The 21827-nt window shown below is 32.9% G+C and overlaps 4 protein-coding genes, 2 long non-coding RNA genes and 3 other non-coding genes across 10 annotated transcripts; 1 reads left to right on the top strand and 8 right to left on the bottom strand.

Moving 5' to 3' along the window:
- Positions 1–958: 958 nt before the first annotated feature.
- Positions 959–3130, bottom strand: LOC108837404 (protein ABIL1-like). The gene is made up of 9 exons (XM_057004589.1): positions 2851–3130; positions 2448–2530; positions 2226–2376; positions 2051–2150; positions 1870–1962; positions 1686–1773; positions 1553–1605; positions 1380–1474; positions 959–1272 (listed from the first exon to the last, which is right to left on the bottom strand). Exons 1-9 carry the CDS (start codon positions 2944–2946, stop codon positions 1129–1131), a joined length of 903 nt encoding a protein of 300 aa, XP_056860569.1. The 5' UTR covers positions 2947–3130; the 3' UTR covers positions 959–1128.
- Positions 3131–3282: 152 nt separating this feature from the next.
- On the bottom strand, positions 3283–5136 carry LOC130509615 (uncharacterized). Of its 2 annotated transcripts, XR_008943641.1 has the most exons (4): positions 4991–5136; positions 4752–4893; positions 4320–4400; positions 3283–3438 (listed from the first exon to the last, which is right to left on the bottom strand). It is a non-coding gene; the product is annotated as an uncharacterized LOC130509615 (long non-coding RNA). The 2 variants fall into 2 exon arrangements; XR_008943640.1 differs by lacking the exon at positions 3283–3438 and having other exon boundaries at positions 4223–4400.
- A 2406-nt stretch (positions 5137–7542) lies between these two features.
- On the bottom strand, positions 7543–8679 carry LOC108838112 (uncharacterized). Its single transcript, XM_018611085.2, has 2 exons — positions 8222–8679; positions 7543–8069 (listed from the first exon to the last, which is right to left on the bottom strand). Exons 1-2 carry the CDS (start codon positions 8536–8538, stop codon positions 7661–7663), a joined length of 726 nt encoding a protein of 241 aa, XP_018466587.2. The 5' UTR covers positions 8539–8679; the 3' UTR covers positions 7543–7660.
- Positions 8680–11547: 2868 nt separating this feature from the next.
- Positions 11548–11692, bottom strand: LOC130510316 (small nucleolar RNA snoR135). The gene has a single exon (XR_008943993.1). It is a non-coding gene; the product is annotated as a small nucleolar RNA snoR135 (small nucleolar RNA).
- Positions 11693–11719: 27 nt separating this feature from the next.
- On the bottom strand, positions 11720–11862 carry LOC130510324 (small nucleolar RNA snoR145). The gene has a single exon (XR_008944001.1). It is a non-coding gene; the product is annotated as a small nucleolar RNA snoR145 (small nucleolar RNA).
- A 913-nt stretch (positions 11863–12775) lies between these two features.
- On the top strand, positions 12776–14255 carry LOC130509556 (uncharacterized). Its single transcript, XR_008943584.1, has 3 exons — positions 12776–13237; positions 13322–13374; positions 13712–14255. It is a non-coding gene; the product is annotated as an uncharacterized LOC130509556 (long non-coding RNA).
- A 440-nt stretch (positions 14256–14695) lies between these two features.
- Positions 14696–15728, bottom strand: LOC130509708 (desiccation-related protein At2g46140-like). Its single transcript, XM_057005890.1, has 2 exons — positions 15478–15728; positions 14696–15060 (listed from the first exon to the last, which is right to left on the bottom strand). The coding sequence occupies exons 1-2, from the start codon at positions 15726–15728 to the stop codon at positions 14811–14813; spliced, it is 501 nt and encodes a 166-aa protein (XP_056861870.1). The 3' UTR covers positions 14696–14810.
- A 610-nt stretch (positions 15729–16338) lies between these two features.
- On the bottom strand, positions 16339–17812 carry LOC130509820 (uncharacterized). The gene is made up of 6 exons (XM_057006013.1): positions 17568–17812; positions 17428–17493; positions 17191–17265; positions 16983–17112; positions 16786–16911; positions 16339–16674 (listed from the first exon to the last, which is right to left on the bottom strand). Exons 1-6 carry the CDS (start codon positions 17744–17746, stop codon positions 16531–16533), a joined length of 720 nt encoding a protein of 239 aa, XP_056861993.1. The 5' UTR covers positions 17747–17812; the 3' UTR covers positions 16339–16530.
- A 95-nt stretch (positions 17813–17907) lies between these two features.
- Positions 17908–17980, bottom strand: TRNAE-CUC (transfer RNA glutamic acid (anticodon CUC)). The gene has a single exon. It is a non-coding gene; the product is annotated as a tRNA-Glu (tRNA).
- Between the last annotated feature and the right edge of the window lie 3847 nt (positions 17981–21827).

A 21827-nucleotide genomic window follows, 5' to 3' on the forward strand; every position in this document is an offset into this window, starting at 1 on the left:
TATCTCTATTCTTAGGTATAAAGTTGATAACAATTCATTTATGACCCTAATTATAAAATACAAATATTAAATTTAATATATGTGTGAAAATGAGTTTTAAATTGTTAAATAAATCTCAAACAATATATACAAAAACAATCATAAAACTGTAATAAAATGATTTATTAGTTTATAGTTTTTATTAAATTAAAACATGGCAGAAGCAAACACATTCACACAAGATTTCACTCTATACGAGAATACGGTGAGAAGGAGATAATTGAAATAGAGCATGTTCTAGGTACATTACAAAAGGCAGACATACTCACCAAAGCGTTGGGAAGGATACGGTTCATAGAGATGAAAAGCCTAATCCGTTTAAAAGAGTTGAAGAAAGATGATGTCAAATTTAAAGGGGAGAATGTTGAAATAATCTTGAAACAAGCTTGTGTTGGAAGTTATCTTAATCCTATTGAGAATAAGTTTACTAGAGAGATTAGGAAATATTGAGTTATGTTTTAGAATTAGATAGCTATATAAAGATATGCAGAGATGTTGTGTGAGATAGAGAATTAAGTTTGAGAGCTTAAGGTTTTGTGATAGTTTTCTTAAGAGAGTTTTTAATAAGAAGCGTTCTTGTTATTTGAAAGTTTGAGTTTGCAGTCGTGATCCTAAGATTGTTTGAGAACAATAGAGGTATGTATGCATCTTTTTCTACTCTTGACATCTGAATCTAAAGGTACGTTAGGTGCTAGCTAATTCGAATTCTCGTTTGTGACCTTTGGCTGTGTTTTTTTCTATGTTGCAGCTCCAAGATACTGAGATATTTGAACAGAGATCCGTATGGATTCTTAGAAGCTCTGAAGCTTGAATTAGTGTCAGATTAAAGCTCTGAATCAAATGTTGTGATGTCTCTTGAGCGATTTTTGTTCTCTTTAGTTTGTTAATCTACTGTCTGTTTGACACAAGGGGTTAACTATTACCTTAAACAGAAATCATTTTTCAATAGCACATTGTTCTTTATCTACACAGTTCTGCTAATCCCGTACCATAATCATGTCATTTGTATTCATTACATTGATAACGTTTTATGAAAGAAAAAAAAAAAGAAAGGTTGATATTGAGATGTCGTTCCAGTAGAAAGAGTTGTTAACCAGCTTTAAGCTGTGGAGTTTTTGGTTTGACAAAGAATGCAGATAGAACACTCTTGGTCCGTACAGGGGCTTGAATGATCTCTCCTCGCGGGTTGTCGAGTGAATTGTGAGCAGTCGTAAGTTTGGTAACTTCAACAGCCTGAGGAACAACAATCATATCTCATCAGGAAATTGAACTTATATATCTTTTGACACAGCTTACTAATCTAATCCGATCTGTGCGATATTTGTTTCAACATTATTTACCTTATGGGCATCACCGTATCTCTGCCTTGTAATGGTCGATGTTGCACGAACACCTCCGACCAGAGGCTTTTTGTTTATTATGTTTTCTTCATCCCCTGCAATGTATCATCAGAAATGGTCCAAATCTATTAGCCTATAAGTACTATCAGAAGAAATGATAATGTTTCTCATACCTGAAAGATGGAACACTCCAGATGTCTTTACAAAAGCTTTTGAATCTTTGGAGCTGCACAATAGTTTATTTGTTAGTTGTTTAGTTATCAAGAATTTGTATCACAGTAGTAAGGCTGCTGTTTGTGGGCTCACCTTGGTGCAACAGTGGTCGTTGTTCCTTCTAGGGTCGACTTTGTCTCTGAGCCTAAATGCCAGGAGAGTGATTTCGATGATGGGGCATCTAAGTGAGTCAAAAGACTCAAAACCAAACATTACTTAAACAGTTCAATTTATAACTATTTTTAGTATATGAAGCTCCAAGATAAGGACATTGCACCTGAAGGTTGAAGACGGGATATATCTTGATAGTGATTCTGTCTTGTGTCAGTTCGTCTGAGAGGGCTAAAGTGCACCCGCTTGTTAACAGAATCTAACAAGAGCAAAGAAGAAAGGAATTAGATTTGCTATTTGATTAACAGAATCCTTTTCACAAAAGGGCCAAGAAAACTCTTACTTACTGGGTAGAGTGTAATGCTTGTGATGCATTGGGATAACTGCTAATAGCTGTTGCTGTCTAAGACCTTCTTTTTCTATATATGTCCGGCTTGTAAGCAGTTGCTGACAAAAACAAACCTTAAGAGAGAGAATGTATAGATCAGTAGAGAAGTGTACTGTTGTGACAAGTCTTGTTACCTGGCTAACACAAGAAGCTCTCAGCTCCATAGTTGATATGTCTGAACTTTGGTGATCAAAGAGATCAGTAAGTTTGGAAGCAACAGTTCCCAAGTGATCAACAGCATTCACCAGAGCCTTTACAGTGTAGTCCTTTAAATTGTCCAATACCCTTAACACAAACAGAGCATATATATATGAAAAGCAATTATTCAAAGCTGTTAAAAGGAGATGTTTACATACATTTGCTTTTGTTCACTATGAAGATAAGACTTTTCACAGTAATCAGCAGCAGAGTAAAGTTGAGGCCTCAAGTTCTTAAGCTCCTGTGGCATAAAAAAAGAGAGAGAGAGTAAAGCAATCAAGAACTACACAAGATTTTTCAGTCTGCATGACAAGCTAACATGAACCAATGGTAGATCAAAAGTCAAAAGTCAACCATTGTCTTGATCCCAAAGAGCTATTAATAACACTAGCCGACAATCATCTGATCTCGGTCCCATCTATAACTTTACTCACTTAATCCACAAAGTTACTGCCAACAACACTTAGGTTTTACTTCTAACCATGGACGCCCTATAGCCTACAAGGAGATCATGGATCTTGGCTCAACACCATATTATTGTGAGGAGAGATAATAAGGAACCTGCAATGCCTTAACGAAGCTCTTGCTGCGTTCCATGGAAACCTCTTCAAAGGTCATTGCTGGACCATCCGTCACCAAAGCTGCTTCCTCTTCCATTTTTAGCTTCTTTTTCTTCTTGTCTTCTCTTCCGTATCACTGTTTGTTCGGATTTGTGATGTGAGGTTAGACTTTGTGGTGAGAGACTGCTAAGCTAACTTGAGAAAGAAAGAGGGAGAGAGAAGTAAGGTGAGTGAAGTAGAAGTGCTTCCAAATGGCATTTTTCCTTTCTGAGTGAGTACAAACGAGTACTAGAAAACGACTTCGGGAAAGACGCACTGTCTTTTATTTATTTTAAAAATTATATTAATGTCAGACTAACATAGTAATCAATACTATTAAAACAGAAGACCTTTTTTTGAGGTGACCTTCTTTTCAATAATATTTACAGCTATGCCACTGAATTATTTTTTAAGCTATGATTTTATATAAATATATATATTTCCACGATATCTTTTTTCTTCCAACAAACAATCTGTTGCCTCATCTCTCTTTTGCCGTTCAACCAAATCACTTTAGCCGATCGTAACATCACCGATCCATATTATTTCTCTGCACATAAAAAAAAACAGTAGCTATAATTTCAAGTAACGTAACCAATCATTAATCATTTGTTTTTCATTGCTTATAAGGTAGATGGATGTATGTGGGTTTTGTGTATCGAAACTTACACCATCATGGTCTAATAACATATCGGATTCAAAGTTTCAAGGTTATCAAATTAACAGGTAATATATATATACCTAAAACCTGATATAATGTATTTTGTCAGTATTCATAATTATGAAACCCTAACGTATATGATCATAAATCATTAAGCCCTAATTCACAAATCCTAAACCCCAAATATTAATGTTTTTATTTTATTTCTACCCCTCATATATTGAAAAAACCACAAAAATACAATTATAGATAATTATTAACTTAAAGCCGGCGTGTTTAAAAAAAAAATATATATATATATTATATTATATATATATATATCAAATTTATTATTATGCCAAATTCGTTTATAATTATTAAAACTACTGTTCCAGTTATAGTTGCAAATCTTTTTCAATTAATAACAAACAACAAAAACTAGAAAATTAAAAGTCGTTAACATTACAAATCAAATACACTAGGCCAATCATTATATTTACCAATCTTCCACAAATACATTTTTCAAATAGAAACAAAATAAATCGGAAGTTTCTAACAAACTGTCGGATATGCTGATTTAGAAAATCTTATTTTCCATAACTTAAACTAACTTGATACTCAAGATTTGTAATATTGAAAAAAATATTCTCAAACTGTATTGAATGGAAATACTGTATGCTAAATATCGGCCTTGACCAATCTTATATATACTGCATTCTAAACCTCAAAGCAATCATATTTTTTTCAATGAATAATAGCTATAAATGTCTTCCACTCAAAAGATATCGTACATTGACGAAGTTAGTCCATGGAAATGGATATGGTTTAGTCCATGGAAATGGATATGGTTGATCCAAGTCAATGCTACACACCTGCAAACCATCCAACGCCGGTTTGGTGAGAGTTTGGAAATCATATTTGCAGATAAAAAGGTAAATATTATTCATCATCTTGAAAGAGTACGTTTTGTTATTGTAGCGAAAGTATGTCCAGTCAAATCTTATATGGTTTTGTTAATCAATCAATTTAAAAAATAAAAGCTTCAATATCGATCTGTTTATTTATTTATTTTGTGTATGTTTTGTTTTCATGAAATCGCGTAAGTTAACATCTATGTTATTCTTATAATTTCTGTGGTTTTTGTTTTTGTTCTTCGTGAACGTTATATTGCATTAGCTATATATGGATCAAGAAGAAATACAAAGATGTTAAGTTCAATTTACCTTTACTGATCTGTTGAAGTGCTTTTATGGTGGATCTCTATCTTTATGCAGTAAGCCATCAAATTGGATGATTTAACGAGGATCTACCTCAGAAAGTTTCAGATCGGCTTCGATTTCTTTTTATCCATAACATCAAAGCCATCTGACATGACATTCAAAACAAATCAATAAATTGTTTCAGAAATATGTGTAGCTTCAACTATCTATGAAGGATGAAGAATGAAGATCAAAAGATTTACCAGCGAAGAGATTCGCTGAAAAGAATCAAGATTAACAAAAGAGTCCTTTCCCAATCGCCATTTGTATCAATACTATTAAAGTTGAAGTATGACCAACTGATATTAGTTGTATCCACTTTTTAAATTTTATAACTGCCAGTAAATATACTTTTAATACACCTTTTATATTAAGGTAACTGCAAAAATCGGCTGCCAAGAAAAATTAACTGACAAGTATATATAGATAACGAGACTTGATGTTTTTATACCTCCTCCACTTTACTTCCTATAATTTCGGGATGCCTTCTTTTTGATTAGAAAAAATCACGTATGCATTAACTATATATATATATAAGCAAAGCAAGAATATTCAACTACATTAATTGAAAGCAAGCAATTCATACATTAGATGTTTTGATTTCTCCATGCCAAATACCATTTTGTATATATATATATATTATCAATAACAATTAATAGCATTTATATTCATGATAGATAAAATATCAAAAGTAATTTAGATTTTTTTTTGTAACAAGTTAATTTATGACATCTAACAATAATATCAAAACTTAAAAATTCATAAATATTTATATATTTAATGTGAATAATAAAATTAAATTTCAAATCCAAAGTAAATCAGAAGTAAAACGTTACTAATAAATTGTCGATAACAAAAATAAAAACTTTATTTCTTTATTAAATTATATAAAATAAATTTTCAAAACATAACTAAAAACTAAAAAAAGTAAAAGTTATATTTTAGTTCAACCAATGGTTCAACCGGCAACCGGGTTTTAGTGATTTTTTGCGGGTTCACTGGGTTTTTAAATATTAGGTTTTTCACAAAACCTAAACCGAATTTAGCTTGGTCACTGGATTTACCGGTTTATTAATAGCATTTATATTCATGATAGATAAAATATCAAAAGTAATTTAGATTTTTTTTTGTAACAAGTTAATTTATGACATCTAACAAATAATATCAAAACTTAAAAAATCATAAATATTTATATATTTAATGTGAATAATAAAATTAAATTTCAAATCCAAAGTAAATCAGAAGTAAAACGTTACTAATAAATTGTCGATAACAAAAATAAAAACTTTATTTTCTTTATTAAAATTATATAAAATAAATTTTCAAAACATAACTAAAAACTAATAAAAAAAGTAAAAGTTATATTTTAGTTCAACCAATGGTTCAACCGGCAACCGGGTTTTAGTGATTTTTTGCGGGTTCACTGGGGTTTTAAATATTAGGTTTTTCACAAAACCTAAACCGAATTTAGCTTGGTCACTGGATTTACCGGTTTAACTGCGGGTCCGGGTCAGGTTTCAAAACATTGGTTATGAGACTTTGATTTTCTGGTCGATTCTGAATCGGTTTTTTTTAATACGAATATTCTTGACTAATTATGTTAGGTAACAAATAAGAAAATATAATATGTTGCAAACTTTAGAAATAAAGTTTAAAAATAATTTTTGAAAGGCATATGACACAAGTATATAGTTATGTAACATGACATATATTAATATAGTTACCAAAAATATATTAAATTATATTAATATTAATTACAAATATAATTACAGAAAATAGAAATATAGAATTAAATTTCTCAAAAAATTAAAACGAAAATATACCCGTTCTTTAAAAGGGCGGGTAAGAATCTAGACTTTAAGGAAACTTATGATAAAATATTTTCATATAAAAATCATTAGAATATATTAGAAAACAAATATGAATTTGATAATTTATCTGATAATTTAGATTTTACTATATATAATGATATAGTAAAGGTTTTTCTTTTAATCATATTTTAATCTAAATCTATTAAAACAAAAAACATAATCTATTGATATATGTTTGGTCCAACTATTTTAATAGAATATATTAAAATCTCTAATTATCACATAAATTAATTAGAAATTTGGTCATACTTGTGTTTTAATAGAATAAATATTAAAATATCTAATTAATCATTTAAGAGAAAATAATATACAAAGAAAAACACAAATAAAACTAAAAACACACAAATATAAAAAAATTAAATTTCTAAAAAAAATATAAAAAAAAAATATACCCGCCCTTTTAAGGGCGGGTCAGAATCTAGTAGTGAATTAAATTAAATACTTGTCTTTTGTCCTACTATACATTAAAATATAGCACTGTAATTCCATAGAGATATCTAAAAGAAATGTTCACATGTCTTGTATATATGCTATAAATGTGGTGGTTGACAAATAAAAACACTAAATAATCAAGGTGAGATTCTGCATGATTTTTTTAATTTTTAGCTAACCACAGTTTGAAACAGAGGTGGATCTAGTTAACTCTAGACATGGTCTAGTCAATATCCTGAGACCCACACGTGTGGATTAGCTAACCAAATGACCTGCCAATTTACACGTCCTAAGCCCCATGGCTCAGTTCACAGTTTTACTTTGGCAAAAGAGCATTGCCCTTAACTTTGCTCTTTTCAAATTTTCAACGATTCAGGTGTATTGGTGACCCAACCTACACATTAGACATCGAACATGTATGTACATAAGCTTCTCTTGGTTATACGCATAAAAACGCTTTTATTGGTTTTATTTCATTTCACTCTTCTTCATCTTATATTACACACCAAAATAGAGTCACATAGCTTCATTACTCTATATCTATAAACACACAAAAGACTATGAACACAATTATGTTTCCGAAGATGATGATAAATCTCTAAACTCAAAATACGTCGGGTTGGGTGTGGAAGGGCAGCTAATGGCTTCAACAAGATCTTGAACAGTAAGCATTTGAAACTTTGGAGGCGAGTTAATAGCGACGTTATCGACTTTGTGTTCATAAATCTTCCCGTTCCTATCGAATTTATACTCAGAAGTGCCATCAAAGCGACCACGAGTCTCCCAGGGACCACGAGGAACTCCGTGAGCAGTCCATCGAATCATGAGAGTCTTCTCGTTGGGTTGCCAAATACTAACAATGTCCAAGCAGAGTGCTCTGAAGAAGATCTTTCCAAGGAAACGTAACAACCAGAACATGGATTTGTAGTTATCAATTCCCATGAAGGTGTTAATAGGGTCTCTGAACACAATATCATCCCTGTCAAAAATAGGACAACAAGAGCTAAATCAATATAACATATATAGCTAAGATTAAGTAGAGAGAAAGCAGGAACACTAAAGCAGTATAAAGAGGAGACCAATTAGGATACAGACAGACAGATTAATCACGAAGTATTGACAAACGTGAACCTGTAAATGGCGAAGTTGGGGTCTTTGTAGAACAAGGAAGGAAGCTCCTCTCTGAGACACTGAACGGCGTGACCCTTATTGACGTAGTACCTCTGCTTATCCTCTTCTTCTTCCTCCTCAGGTCTGCTGATTTTGCAGTCTTCTTTCACAGGAGCTGAGAATTTCGCGTATAATCTCGACTTGAAACCAATCAACTTTCTCGCGGAAACAGTATCATTCCTCTTGGTAAACGCTTGACTTGACCTCGAGTTCGAATCGGAGAAGATGGTTCGAGCAGAGACGGTGGGTATACCCGGCGATCGGACAAGGAACGCCATGTTTCCAGTAATCAAAATATCTCAGAGTGAAGGAGAGGGATTGTGGTGAGTCCCTTCCAGAAGTCGCGACGCGAGGATAGGTCACACAAAATTCTTAATCTGCTTTTTTTTTTAATTTGTTTTGTGGATGACGACGATTAGTGAATCAGACTTTGTTCTCTTCAACGATAACGGACCCGGTCGATATTTCTGATTACTAAAATTAATTTGACGGTCCATTTATGGTTAGGCCTTCGGGTTTATCAGTAAACCAAAGATAAGTGTGGCATTGTTTGTTTTTACTCACAATTTAGACAAGAATATAATGTTGGTCATCTCGTACAGTACAAATGTTAATAAGGGCATCCTAATTATATTCTATATTTTACTCTGAAATAGAGTAATTCTATTATATAGTTGAATATTAAAAAATTTATAGAGTATTATTAAAGATGGTCTAATGGATAAAGATTCGTAGGGTATTTAAACCCTATTGAAATTTAAAATTTTCTATATTTTACTATAAAATAGATTAACTCTATTATAAAATTAAATATAGAGAAAATTATATAGTACTATTGAAGATGGTCTAATGGATAAAGACCTATATAGAGTACTTAAACTTTATTGAAATTTAAAATTCAAACATGTACAGATTAATATATAGATACTCAATAATTAACGATTTAATATGATTTATTTAAAATCTAAACGAATCTTATAAATTATTCAAATTTAATATTTATATTGATCATCAATGTATTAATTTATATATTTTAATTTATAGAGTGTAAATTTTGACGAAAATTCTCTTTCTAATAACACCTAAATTACCATTAGGCTATTTAAAATTGAAATCAATCATTTCTTGTAGTTGTGGGTTGAAAATAATCTCAACAGTATTGAAAACATTAGAAACAATCACACTTCATAAAACATCAACAGAATAACTATGAAAAATAAATATCATATATTATCAATAATTTATCTTATATACTTCGAGAAAAATTATAAAACATTACATATGCATTCTATGTTTATTATTTGTTAATCTAATTTATGTTATTTAATATTTGTTTATCACAGCTTTGATGTTTCTTTATATTTTAAATGTCCTTTAATAAGTTTCATTTTGTCTTTTATAGGTTATGTGTTATTTAGGGTTTTGATACATTATTGTGATAATTTCTATTTTTTACAGATCAAAATATAATTTGACATAAGAATCTGGTTATTTATATTCAAAATATATATAATATTTAGCATTAACTATGCAATCTATAATATACGAATAGTATATTTAATAGTATATACTTTCTGTTCAGATATTTAATCTCGTTATGTTTAACAATATAAAAATAAACATAAACTAGATTCTAACCCGCCTTTAAAAGAGCGGATATATTTTTTTGTTTTACATTTTTATAAAACAATAATTTTATATTTATGTTTTTAGTTATATTTATCTTTTATTTGCATAATATATTTTTAAATGCTTAATAAGAGGCTTTAATAATCATATTAAAATAATTGAACCGCACCTATATTAATAGGTCATGTTCTTATTTTAATAGTATTAATTTGTACTATAATTAAAAGTTTTAAAATATAAGTAAAACTGATACCATATGGGTTATATAAATGAATTATCTTGTTTTCATAAAATTATATTAATTTAAATTATAGTTTAATTATTTTGACTAAAAAATTGTATAGGTAACTTTTGTAAAATTGGAATATGACATTCATAATATCCACCATTAATCTAAATATTCATGAATTATAATACTTTAAATATGACAATTTAAGTCAAATTGTATTACATAATAGATTATCCATCGGTTTAACCGGTTGTCGAGTCCAGTATTTTAGCACTTTTTTGCGGGTCTTATAGAACTTTTAAATAACAATTTTTCTTTTTAAAACCAAACCAAAATACATATAGGATCACCGGTTTTTTCGGTTTAACCGTGGGTCAGAGTCGAATTTCATAACACTAAATATAATGTTTCATTTGTAACATTTAAATATAGATACACAATTAAAAATACAAATTTATATCATATAAATTTGGTTTATTTCCAAAATATTCCACGCTTTCAAAGTTCGGGTCAATATCTAGTAAAATGATTAAAAGGTAAAATATGAATGCCAATTGATCCAAACTAAATTTAGATAATACGATACCACTTTATTTTTCTAAAACAATATATAATTCATTATAAAAAATACCAAAATATATTTACAAATTACAATAAATTGAACCAAATGCAATTAACAAAACTGATTTGGTTTTAAATATTTAAAATTCAAAAATATTTATGCAGATGGGAAAATCACCTAGTATTCTTTAGTAGACAAACGCATTAAAATGGGGATAACCAACAAGTTTTTTTTTTGAACTTGATAACCAACAAGTTAAATCAGAGAATTTGAATAAAAGCGGTACAGCTATACAACCTAGCAAATTAGAATCTTAACACGATACAGCAAAGCCGCCAGATAACAGCTCCGGATCAGAATTCTTCGTATTGCCAGATCGACTAATCCAGATAAGGAGCTAACAGCATCCAATTCGCCTTCTGACCACAGCCACAACTCTTAAATCTAGAAATTTCCAGGAGACGATTCTGATATGTTCTAAACTTCATGTTTAATTGGTAAGATTGAGAAATGGGTTTTTAAGTTTTGATTCTTATCATTTAGAATCTGGTCGACAAAGAATGTTGGAGGCTATCAATCTGAAGAGTACATCCTCAAATTGTATAGCCACCTCTTAACGCTCCTCCTATATCGTGATTCAGGGACACTTTATATAATCGATTTGTATAATCAATATTTTTCGTCAGTTCAGATATGATTATTTCAATCATAAAACATTGGAGCAAAGTTAACTAGTGATCAAAGTAAAATGTTCCCAACTTTCCACCAGTAGTTTCCGTTGAAATATAGAGATGTGTTAAAAAGTAGTTTCGTGATCAGTTACGGATTCCGACCAATCTAATGAAAAAAAATTGTATAAAGAAAACAAAATGTGGGGAAGATGATTGTTGAGCTTATTCAATAGAAAATATGAATCACAACTGCCCATCTGCCCCAAAATTGATTTTGCATGAGAAATCTTTCGTACAAAGCGCATTGTTAGCACTAAGCCGATACACACAATCCCTGCTTTCTCCAAAACTCAAAATATTAAAAACAAAACTATACACCAAGAACTCACGACAATCCAATAACAGATTGTCAACGATCTCTTGGAGAAACTCTATCTACGAAGGTTTGATAATATTGTTAGAGAAGCCTCATTCCATGAGTATACTCGCTTCCCTGCTGGGTCCTTCGCTTATCTCAATCAACCAATCAAACAAAACATCATCCCAAAATTTAATCGGAAATATAATAGAATTCAGGAATTGAAATCACAGATTCAGGCAATCTCCCCGATATATGAATATACGAAGGTAAACTTGGCTTGAATACGCATTGAATTAGAGCGTTTCACCCATAGGTCCCTCGTTATTAACTAAAAGTTCGATGCTCAGCGAATACGAACCATAATATAATCGGATTTCATCTCGCGAGAACGATATTCGCCCCACACGATCTATTAAACCATTCCGATATTAACTCTTCATTGCATCATTTGACACAGATCTAAACTAAAGAAGAAGAAAAGATTAACTAATTCGACTGCTAAGTAGAATTACAGAAACGGCTGGGTGGAAAAAGTCATAAACCCTAAAAAGCTGTGTGAGTTTAGAAATCTTTAGTTTAGTTTATATAGAGCGTGTATTAGGTAGGGCTAATGCGACAGTATCATAGCCGTTTGTTGGACTTATAAATCAACGGATGTTATAGGCCCATATTTATGATCTTTGACTTTTATTTTAAAGCCCATATTCGTACAATGAATATCGTATCATTGAGGTCTATTAACTGTTTACTAAACCCACCATTCCGACACAAGGACAAGGAGGATATCGGATGCAGTGACATTGAGTGACAATCTAGTTACATACACTGTTCCTCCTTTGTTATCTGCTCTTATTTAAACAAAAATATGGAGGGAAATGGGTCGGAGCTCACCTAAACTTTAAAGAGACATATTGACTACTCCGGAATTTCTAATGAAACCTACAACATGGTCTCACTTTTGCTGCCTAGCAGTATAATATATTTGCTCTCTAATCACAATTATTTTAGTTAGTAGTATTAGACCATCTGCAACAGGAGTCCGTCGAGTGTCTTTAGCGTTTTAACCTAGGCAAATTAGTTAAAATAATATTATTTAAACTAAATAACCTAAGGATCAATCCTTAACCAAGGGATTTAAGGATTTGATCCTTAGCACAGCTGGCAGCTTGAGATCCCCTTCTCTCTTCTCTCTCTTTTTCCTTCTCGTCACTTCCAAGATGTGTTCTTGCTCCTGTAAAGCTTCAGACTGTTGAGTTCCCTTGCTTCTGATCGAGTTCTTTGTTAATGGTCATCATTAATCATCATCATTGGCATTTGTTGACACTCCAAGTCTGCGTCTTTGTCCCTCTTTAACATCTGCTTCTGCACAGTCTCAAGTACCCATTTCACTACCTTCATAAAAGTTTTCATTTTTTTGATTTAGTGTTTTTGAAGATTCATAAAGCTAAAACCTTGTTTGATCCGATCCCTTTTTGACGGATGTGGAGAGACAGCTCTGGAAAAGTGAAAATTAAACCCAAAAAAGGTCAGTGTTGACCGTATTGCTTTTTTTGTAATAATACTTTTTGTTTCTGTAAGAAGAGAGATTGATTTTTGTTTCTGTAAGAAGAAGAGTTAGAGATGCAGGAGGCCTGTGCTAAAAGAGAATATCCAACCCATCAGGTTTTCGTGCTTATTTGATCGATTTTTTTTTGTATAACTATGCTTGCTTTCTGCATTGAATCTTCCCCAGCTCCTCCTCCTTTCATGTCTCTGTGTTCTTCAATTTTCTCCAGTTTTTTTATTTTTTAATACATATTGAAATTGATGTTTGTTGATGGGTTTCAACGTGGGATCATGTCTTTTGCTGTACAATTCTGAAAGAGTTCATTTTTATTGGTTTACAGCTCAATTTTTCTGCAAAAGTTTCTCTCTTTCTGATCCAAACTGTCAATTTTTAGTTTGATCGGATACATAGTTGTGATACTGATGTGAGATCATGTTGTGTTGCTTGCTGCAGATGGCATCATCATGCTAATATGATTAGATTGAGTGTCTGGTGGGGACTAAGTTTTAAGTGGCGAAGCTGTCATCATAGTTCCTAATGGGGGTGAGGTACTTGCAGTTCTCCGTCGCATCAACAGCTCTGAGCTTTGCGGGGCTTCAAGTCTGGACAGAGCTGTCTCTGGATAGACTTAGAGCAGATGTGAACAACTAGGTACTCTCTGAGATCTTTCTGTATTAGAGCATAACGAAAACATTGCTTGCTGAGAGGAGACAAGGCGATGCAGCTTCTTGAGAGTGGCTTGAAAGTGAAGTAACACTGGCTGCTTTGGATTTGGATTTTGAGGAGATTAATCTTGGAATCAAGTAAGCGTTGTGATAAGGTCATTCTTTGCATCAAACACTGGTTGATGATGGCTCTCTGATTTTTCGTTAAAGGATATTATTATGTTGCATACAGAGTGTGTCATACTCTGTTATCAGACACTCTGTGGAGCTGTTACAATTGGCAACTGATATGGAGAATATAGGTTGGATCATTTATTTGTGAATATAAGGATTCCTCAATGAATCCACCATTGGACTCATTTTTTTATTTAAAGTCTTTGACTATTCAATTAAAATGAAATATAGTAAAATAATAGCTAAGGATTACTTAGTGGAATCCACCATTGTGGATGGTCTTACTAGTATCTTTTTAAAAATATATAACCATGGACAAAAGTTCACACTTAACACTAACCCTTCGAAATTGTGGAACCGGATGGTCATTTTGGTTATTTGTTTGATGACAACTAAAAAGTATATATCTTCTGGACTCAGGAGCCTAATGCTAAATGATACTTCCTTTTGTTGTCACTATTCAAACTCTTGATCTTCAAAGTCAGGTATTATTGCATATTGGCATTTGTAGTTTTATTCTATGCACGAGACTAGTTAAAATCATAAACAACACCATGCAAACACACATAACCAACAAATATCCTTAACAATCCAAATAATAAAAATAAATAAAAAGAAATGCAGAATTGATAATCTCCGAATCGCCTATGTTTGTGGATCGGATCGTACGTTATTGAACATTAGATGATAATTAAGACAACCCATAATTGAAATTAAAAGAAGTCGCGAAGGGAAGGGAGCTTGATCTCGCCCTGAGTAGAGACAGGAATGGTAATGTCACCAACAACAGGAATGTCGAAGGTTAGTCCAATGTCAAGTTGATAGTCAATGTCCCAGTCCGAGCCAATGTCCTTCATTAAACTAACCGCTATGCTATAAGCCACCTTAACCGGTACGTCCAAAACCGTTGTATTGTTCCCAACCAACGAACCCGGATCCGGTATTGTCCCCGACGCTATCGTCCTACCCAACCACGAAAATTATTAATTAGCATGTTATGAACCTACACGACGTGCCTAACGTCCCACAACAAATTACTGGTATGCACATGTTATAATCTAAGCTATTTATTTATGTAATATACAAACCTGAGACGATATATCATTTCGAGAACGTGGTATTAGTATTATGTTAACATGTGTAAGATACTAAGATATAAACGTTATGGATTCAATATTAATAGCTGTCAGATATCATCAAATGAATAGGTGCACATGAATAACTAAACTTAAAAAAAAAACTAAACTAAGCTATTATAATTTTCCAAAAAAAAAAGAACCTCTCAGTATTATATAAAATTGGTATTACGCTAGGTCATGTACATCAAACGGTTCATAAACAATTGCAACAAAAAGAGAGAAAAAGGTCAGAAGAGGAAACCTTGTGGCACTCTTGAGGACGTAAGAGATCTGGCAAATAGGGATCGTCTGAGAGTAAGGATTCTTCACCGAGACCTTGGCGTGATAGTCTACACCTTGACGTGTCACTCCCTTAAAGTCCACGTTGTCCACGGTGGCTTCCGGTGTCGGAACACTAGCTAGCTTCTCCGCAAAGAAACCTTTGGCTTTGTCCAACAAGCCTGAAATCATTGACCCATTTTCTTCTACCTCCTTTTGCTCTGCTGATGCCATTCTCTCTATATATCTTTTTTTGATGTTCCGATTTGTTATTTTGTTATTTTGAAATGATCAGATCTCTCTTATATTTTCTTCTCTCGCTAATCCATATTTATTGGTTAACTAGTAGTTTGTGGCTTACACTACATCACGACTTTTTCGCCTCTACTTTTATCGCGTCTATTTAAGGATACTGGTTACAAAACAAAGATCATCACTCCATGAACCTTACTTTATACCATGTGAAGGAAAAAAATATATTGTGTGGATTTTGACTGGTAAATAAGTTGCAATACAGTTGACACGCAATACATAGATAAAAACTCATGAAGTTAAAGAACTAATATTAAACCCGAAACAAAATGATGTTTGATTCGGTTACCAGACAATGTTGTGTATATAATCATTTGGTATTCATTTCATTCAGTGATCCAGATTACAGTTGATTTTTCTTTTTGGTTATATCGATTAATAATGTTTTATAATCAAATTGAGTTTGAGACTCGAGACTTGATGACGAATATGAATATGATTACAAGGCTGTTTTTTTTATGCATTGTACGCACTATATATGATTACGTGAAGCTAGAGAGAGGAACTGCATTTGGTGTTTAGGGTTTGCATAAGCTCCACGTAAACCTCACTTAACACATGTGACTACAAAACAAGAGACATGGTTTGGTAAAAGTTACAAAGACCTTCACACACCATATGTAATGTCTTCAAAAGTTTTTCAATGTTCCTCCCTAATCAGAACCACAAGGAAAAGAGAAAAGTAAAAAAGGGGTTTTATTTTGTGGTGAGGGAGACTAGTCTCTCAGCTAATGATCATCTTGTTGAAGAAATCAGCTTGCTCAGGGAAGAACTCCAAAAGCTCATCTTTGGTTACCCACACAAAATCCTCGCAGTTACTGATGTTGTACTTCGATGCTGCTACTACACTGCATTTGAAGAAGAACCTCTACAACAACAACAACAACAAAAGAAGGGAAGGTTCAAAAGAATCCATCAGATTAAGTAACCGATGAGTCTTTGAATGCTTTCTTAATCTCAGAAAGATTTGTTGTTTAACCTTGTAAGATGGCAAATCAGGTGTTTCTTCAGAAGGTTGAATAGCCATGTGAGCCATTGGAGCATTCCCAACAAAGTAAGTGTGAGTTAAGTCTCCCAAGACTCCCTTCAAAGCAGATTCAGCGCACTGCAAAACACCAAAATTTTACATAACAATACACACTAGAATAAGGGAAGGGGAGATAAAAGCATCATCACCTTGCGAAGAGTAGGCTCAGAATCGTAGACTTTTTCAGGGAAATGCCAGACAGGTTTGTCACTAGTAGCTCCAAACGGCTTGCCGAAGATGAGTAGATACAACTTCTTGTCAAGAGCTCTATATAATGACCTATAGTAATTGCAAGCAGTAAGCGAAAGAAGAAGAAGACAAGTCCATGTCGTTTTAATAATAAAAAAAAAAACTTACTTCCTATCGTTATTCTTGTCAGCCTCTGTGATTCTGGGAGCAGGCACATAGTCCATTTGATATTCACCCTTGGCTCTGTTTATTCACACATCCCAAAGATCAACCAAAGATTAATTGGGTTGACCAGATGACACAAAGTTAAGAAACCGTTGACCAGATTTATGCATTCCGGATACATTACATAATGATCTCTCAACAAAAAATTAAAACTATCAAAGTGATAAGAAGTGACTTAACCTGTTCTTAGCAATGTCCAAGAACTCATCAGGGTATCTACGACGAAACTGCTGTTGCCAATTGAATCTGCAATTACATAAAACAAAATGATGTAGCTCCTGAAACCAAAGGTGAGAAACAGAAGGAGAGATGGCTTTTACTTGAACTCCTGAAAGGCGTAGACGGCAGGATCTGGTTTGGGAATCACAACGCGTAATCTCTCGAAAAGCACCGAAGCTACGATCTTTTCTGAGGAGCTCGTGCAATAATACCCTCGAAGCTTGCTGCTCTCCTCCAAGAGAGGCTTAACCAGTGACCGACAAGATCTCATCCTCTGCATTTTCTCTCTCTAATCTCAAAAAAAAAAAGGAGTCGACTTTGACAGAAACAGAGACAAAACGCCGGCTTGAGGGTTTTTCCTTTTCCCTCTGGTATTGTATAATTCTTGGTTTACTGAACCATAATCCGGTTTGCTATTCAAAAAAAATTAAAAAACAATTTCTCCGTTGCCGGGACTCGAACCCGGGTCTCTCGGGTGAGAGCCGAGTATCCTGACCAGCTAGACTACAACGGATTTTGATTGTACTCTAACTCTGTTGATTTTGAACATATAATCAATTTCATGAACATGTAACTCAACATATGTGACTATAGATACATATGCGTGGATTTGTGAACATACATGTACTATGTTGGAAAAAAATGTGAACGAAAAATCATTGAACATATCAGTGGTCATTATTTGAAAACAATATGGATAAACCATTTAGTATTTGTCCATATAGACACATATATGTGAGTTTTTGATATGGATTTCTCTAAAAATTGTTTAAAGTTCTACATTTTCATACCTATTCGATGGTTTATGTTTTTCTGTTTTATTTTTTTCGTAGTCTCTTGTAGGTCAAAGCTCTCAGTGACATCACCTGACTTTTTTTTTTTTTATTAAAACATCCAAGGATGCCTTGACATCACCTAACTTTTAAATGCGAGGTTCTTTTTCGGTGGACATAACCACATGAACGAGTTATTGTGGAAAACTTTATGAATTTTAGTGTCTTCAAATCATCTTAAATCTCTCTACTTATCTCCGTTATATGTTCAATAGTGATGTTTAGTTTTAAATCCCAAATCCAAATTATAAATATGTATCTAAAGTCTGATGAAATGTCTAAAACACATAAGTATACATTTAACATTGAACATATGGATTTTAGCAGAAAAAAAAACATTGAACATATGGACATATAGTATATGGAGAATGGAAAATAGATAATCAATACTATATTAAAAGGTAAATAAGCTTCATAGATAGAGTGTCCACGTCGACATAAAAAATTGGCCAATCAGAACATTTCATTAAAACACGTCAGATGGACTTAAGTCTATTGATTTGTGTCTGGGCTTCGTCTGCTTTACGCTTGGGCTTTGTCAATCGATTTTCCCTTACGCTCGAGGATCTACACCTCTGCCTCTTCGTTTTCACCGTTTGATACCACAGCGATTCAGTTCTATCGATCCACTTCTCCACAAGCAATACTCCACTACATCTCGATCCATCAATTTCTTCTTTATGATTTTTCCTACAAAGCTTACGCCGCAATCATCTCTTCTCTCTCCGGCGAAGAAGTAGGTCCTTTTATCTTCCCTGTCCATTGTCTGTGGATTCACTGCTCGAGTCTTACTCTGCCATCAACATCTTCGCCAGGACAATAACCATCTCACTGGATACATCGGAAAAGTTGTCGGTGGATGCGTCGTGGAAGGATCATTAAGCGTCTTTAGGCCTAAGGATTGTTTGGAGTAAGCGTTCAATGGAGTATCTTCCTTCTCTTATCTCTATTAATCTGATTACGTAGCATTCTATGGCATTAAGTTTCTTCTAATTACACTTTTCAGTGAGGGAGCGTTAACCCTTGCAGCGACGTCTCAGTCATAAGGTATATGGAAACATATTTTCGCTTTTGTTTAAAGCATCAAACTTGAAGATTGGATTTTGGGGTTACTCTTCTTAGCTTTCTTCAGGTTCACACAACAGCATAGAGGAGAATCGCTGCCATATGAACTGGTAGACAGACTGTGCGAGAGCTCGAATAGCTGTTCTTGCTGTTGACGCAACTTCAAGATCTGAAGCAATGAAGGTATAAAGCTTATCTATGAACCATATCCTCACATCTTCATTATGTCTTTTTGTATCAAAGCTTTTGTTAATTGGCTTTTTCAGGAAGAAGTATTAGCAACGGTCTTCTCAAAGACAATCCCGTGGCGGAGTTGATATTATACCCAAACTGAATGGCCTCCTCACCACAAACTTTACTTCAGATGCCACTAAAGCTAATGTAAGTTAAGTTTGACATTTTATTTTATGTGATTGACATATGCCTAGATTAATCTCTCTCTCCCTCTGTTTCATTCTTTTTCTTTGTCACGATCTCTCCGTTTCTTTCTGAATTGTTGATTTAGTTGATTTGTTGTTACGGTTTATGTAGCTGTTTTTAGAGATTTGTTGTATTTTACAATGCTGTTTCTTACTTTGCTTTCTTTGTTTGTGTATATTCTCAGTATAATTTTCTTCATTGTTTGATTGAGGCTGATTTGAATTATGTTCTTTTGTGTTGCAGTTTTAGTAGCGACGGGCGGAATATATATAATATATCCTATAAATAAAGATGACGAACTCCGCAAATCCCACCGCTTCATCCAAATCATTCTTATATTTTCTTTTCAAACGTGGAACTTTTAAGAGACGTGGAGATTCCCCTCTTACATGGAGTTGATGCAGCCAAATTGCTTTACATTACATCCTCATCCCTAACTGCAGAAGATTCGACCGAGTCATCTTTCAACTTCTCCCACGCCGGCTTCCAAGACAAAGAGACTGATTCAGGTCTTACAGAGACTGGTGCTGTACTGTTGTGTGGTCTTGCATATGATTTTGAACACTGCCTGCTACTGCAAGTTTAGGGCCTATTATTTTATTACATGTTCTTTGTGTGTTTGTTGTAGGAAGCATATTGACCTGGTGTTTAGATTTCTTAATGGTGCAACCCATTTAGTAAGAGGTGATGGAAGAATTCATGTCTCTCACAAGGAAAAATCACCTTTTTATCATTGGACGCTCGAAGAGATCGCTGACAGATGTTCACTGGTGTTGAAACAATGTGTGGCGTTTGAGAAGAGCGAGTACACTGGCTATGAGAAAGAGGGGATGTTTTGATAAACCTTTCATTATGGGAGAGTGCAATACTTTCAAGTTCAGAGTCTCTCACGTGGCTATGAAGATTTATGCTGGGAAGGTGAAGTGGAGGGAAATGAAGGAATGAGAATCAAAGTGTCCCCAAGCTTTATCAGACAAGCATCCAGTTGATCTTATCATGTATAAACACGATCTCAAGGTGTCAGTCAAAGACCAATACTTTCCTTTGATCTCAGCTATCACCATGACCATAAAAAGTTATTTTGTAAAATATGTTAATACCTTTTTAATATTAAGACCAAACAAAAAAAAACTCGAGAAGCTAAAACATGTTAGATTAGGAAAACAATGTGATTTTACCATTTATTTAAGGAAAGTTTTGAATAAAAATATTGTTAGAGACGTACTCTTAATCACGAACATAATACTTTTAGATATACTACAATCAAGCACAAAATTTAACATGTAATTAAAAACTTTTCAATTACTCCACGTCGCTCACAAAATCCTTCGAACGTGTTAGAACGTGTTAGTAAGCTAACAAACAAATAACATTGTCAAATTGACTAACAAAGCTCTCGCCCAAAAATGTGTTTCAAGTAACCCAAATTTTTTTTTCAGAAGTTCATTCCGAACCTACAAATATATTAGTATTAAAATTTTATATTTAAGAGGGACAAATTTGATGACTAATTGTTTTAAAATCGACACTTACCGAAATAATACTTATAACATTTGATATACATAATTTTTTTAAAAAAAATACAAGAATATCTAAGATTTTAAAAATATTTGTATCTATTAATAAATATAGTAAATTATTAATAGAAAATAAATCTAATGTGAAAAGTCATGTTATAAAAGTTAACCAATATCATTATTGGCTGAGTTTTATCATCCTGGAAGAGAATAAGAAATATAAATCGTAGGTAACTTTGTAAAAAATTATATAATCATGGTTTCACACCATGTAAATAATAATCAATATCATTTTAAAATAGTTGTTATTAATTACTTTTCTTTTAGAACATGTGGATCAAAAGTATTAATTATATTTTTGTTATCACTAATTATTATTCTAAGATGTTTTTTCTGTCATCGACTTTTACAGACTCCAACTGACTCTGTAAATTATTATTCTAAGATGTTCTTTGAAAAAATATACAAAATTATTTTTTTCCCTATGTATACAATTTTAAAATGACACTTAAAAATAAAACGGACG

This window comes from Raphanus sativus, chromosome 3 (genome assembly GCF_000801105.2).
Source record: "Raphanus sativus cultivar WK10039 chromosome 3, ASM80110v3, whole genome shotgun sequence".
NCBI classification, from domain to species: domain Eukaryota; kingdom Viridiplantae; phylum Streptophyta; class Magnoliopsida; order Brassicales; family Brassicaceae; genus Raphanus; species Raphanus sativus.

What these genes read in the sequence shown, in the direction of transcription:
- LOC130509820 (XM_057006013.1), bottom strand. Translation starts at nt 17,746, where the DNA reads ATGCAGAGGATGAGATCTTGTCGGTCACTGGTTAAGCCTCTCTTGGAG. An exon ending in TACGCCTTTCAGGAGTTCAA is followed by an intron (nt 17,494 to 17,567) that starts GTAAAAGCCATC and finishes ATGTAATTGCAG; the next exon opens with ATTCAATTGGCAACAGCAGT. An exon ending in TTGGACATTGCTAAGAACAG is followed by an intron (nt 17,266 to 17,427) that starts GTTAAGTCACTT and finishes GTGAATAAACAG; the next exon opens with AGCCAAGGGTGAATATCAAA.
- LOC130509708 (XM_057005890.1), bottom strand. Translation starts at nt 15,728, where the DNA reads ATGGCATCAGCAGAGCAAAAGGAGGTAGAAGAAAATGGGTCAATGATT. An exon ending in GTCCTCAAGAGTGCCACAAG is followed by an intron (nt 15,061 to 15,477) that starts GTTTCCTCTTCT and finishes GTGGTTGGGTAG; the next exon opens with GACGATAGCGTCGGGGACAA.
- LOC108838112 (XM_018611085.2), bottom strand. Translation starts at nt 8,538, where the DNA reads ATGGCGTTCCTTGTCCGATCGCCGGGTATACCCACCGTCTCTGCTCGA. An exon ending in CCCAACTTCGCCATTTACAG is followed by an intron (nt 8,070 to 8,221) that starts GTTCACGTTTGT and finishes TATTTTTGACAG; the next exon opens with GGATGATATTGTGTTCAGAG.
- LOC108837404 (XM_057004589.1), bottom strand. Translation starts at nt 2,946, where the DNA reads ATGGAAGAGGAAGCAGCTTTGGTGACGGATGGTCCAGCAATGACCTTT. An exon ending in GCTTCGTTAAGGCATTGCAG is followed by an intron (nt 2,531 to 2,850) that starts GTTCCTTATTAT and finishes TTTATGCCACAG; the next exon opens with GAGCTTAAGAACTTGAGGCC. An exon ending in ACGACCACTGTTGCACCAAG is followed by an intron (nt 1,606 to 1,685) that starts GTGAGCCCACAA and finishes ACTATTGTGCAG; the next exon opens with CTCCAAAGATTCAAAAGCTT.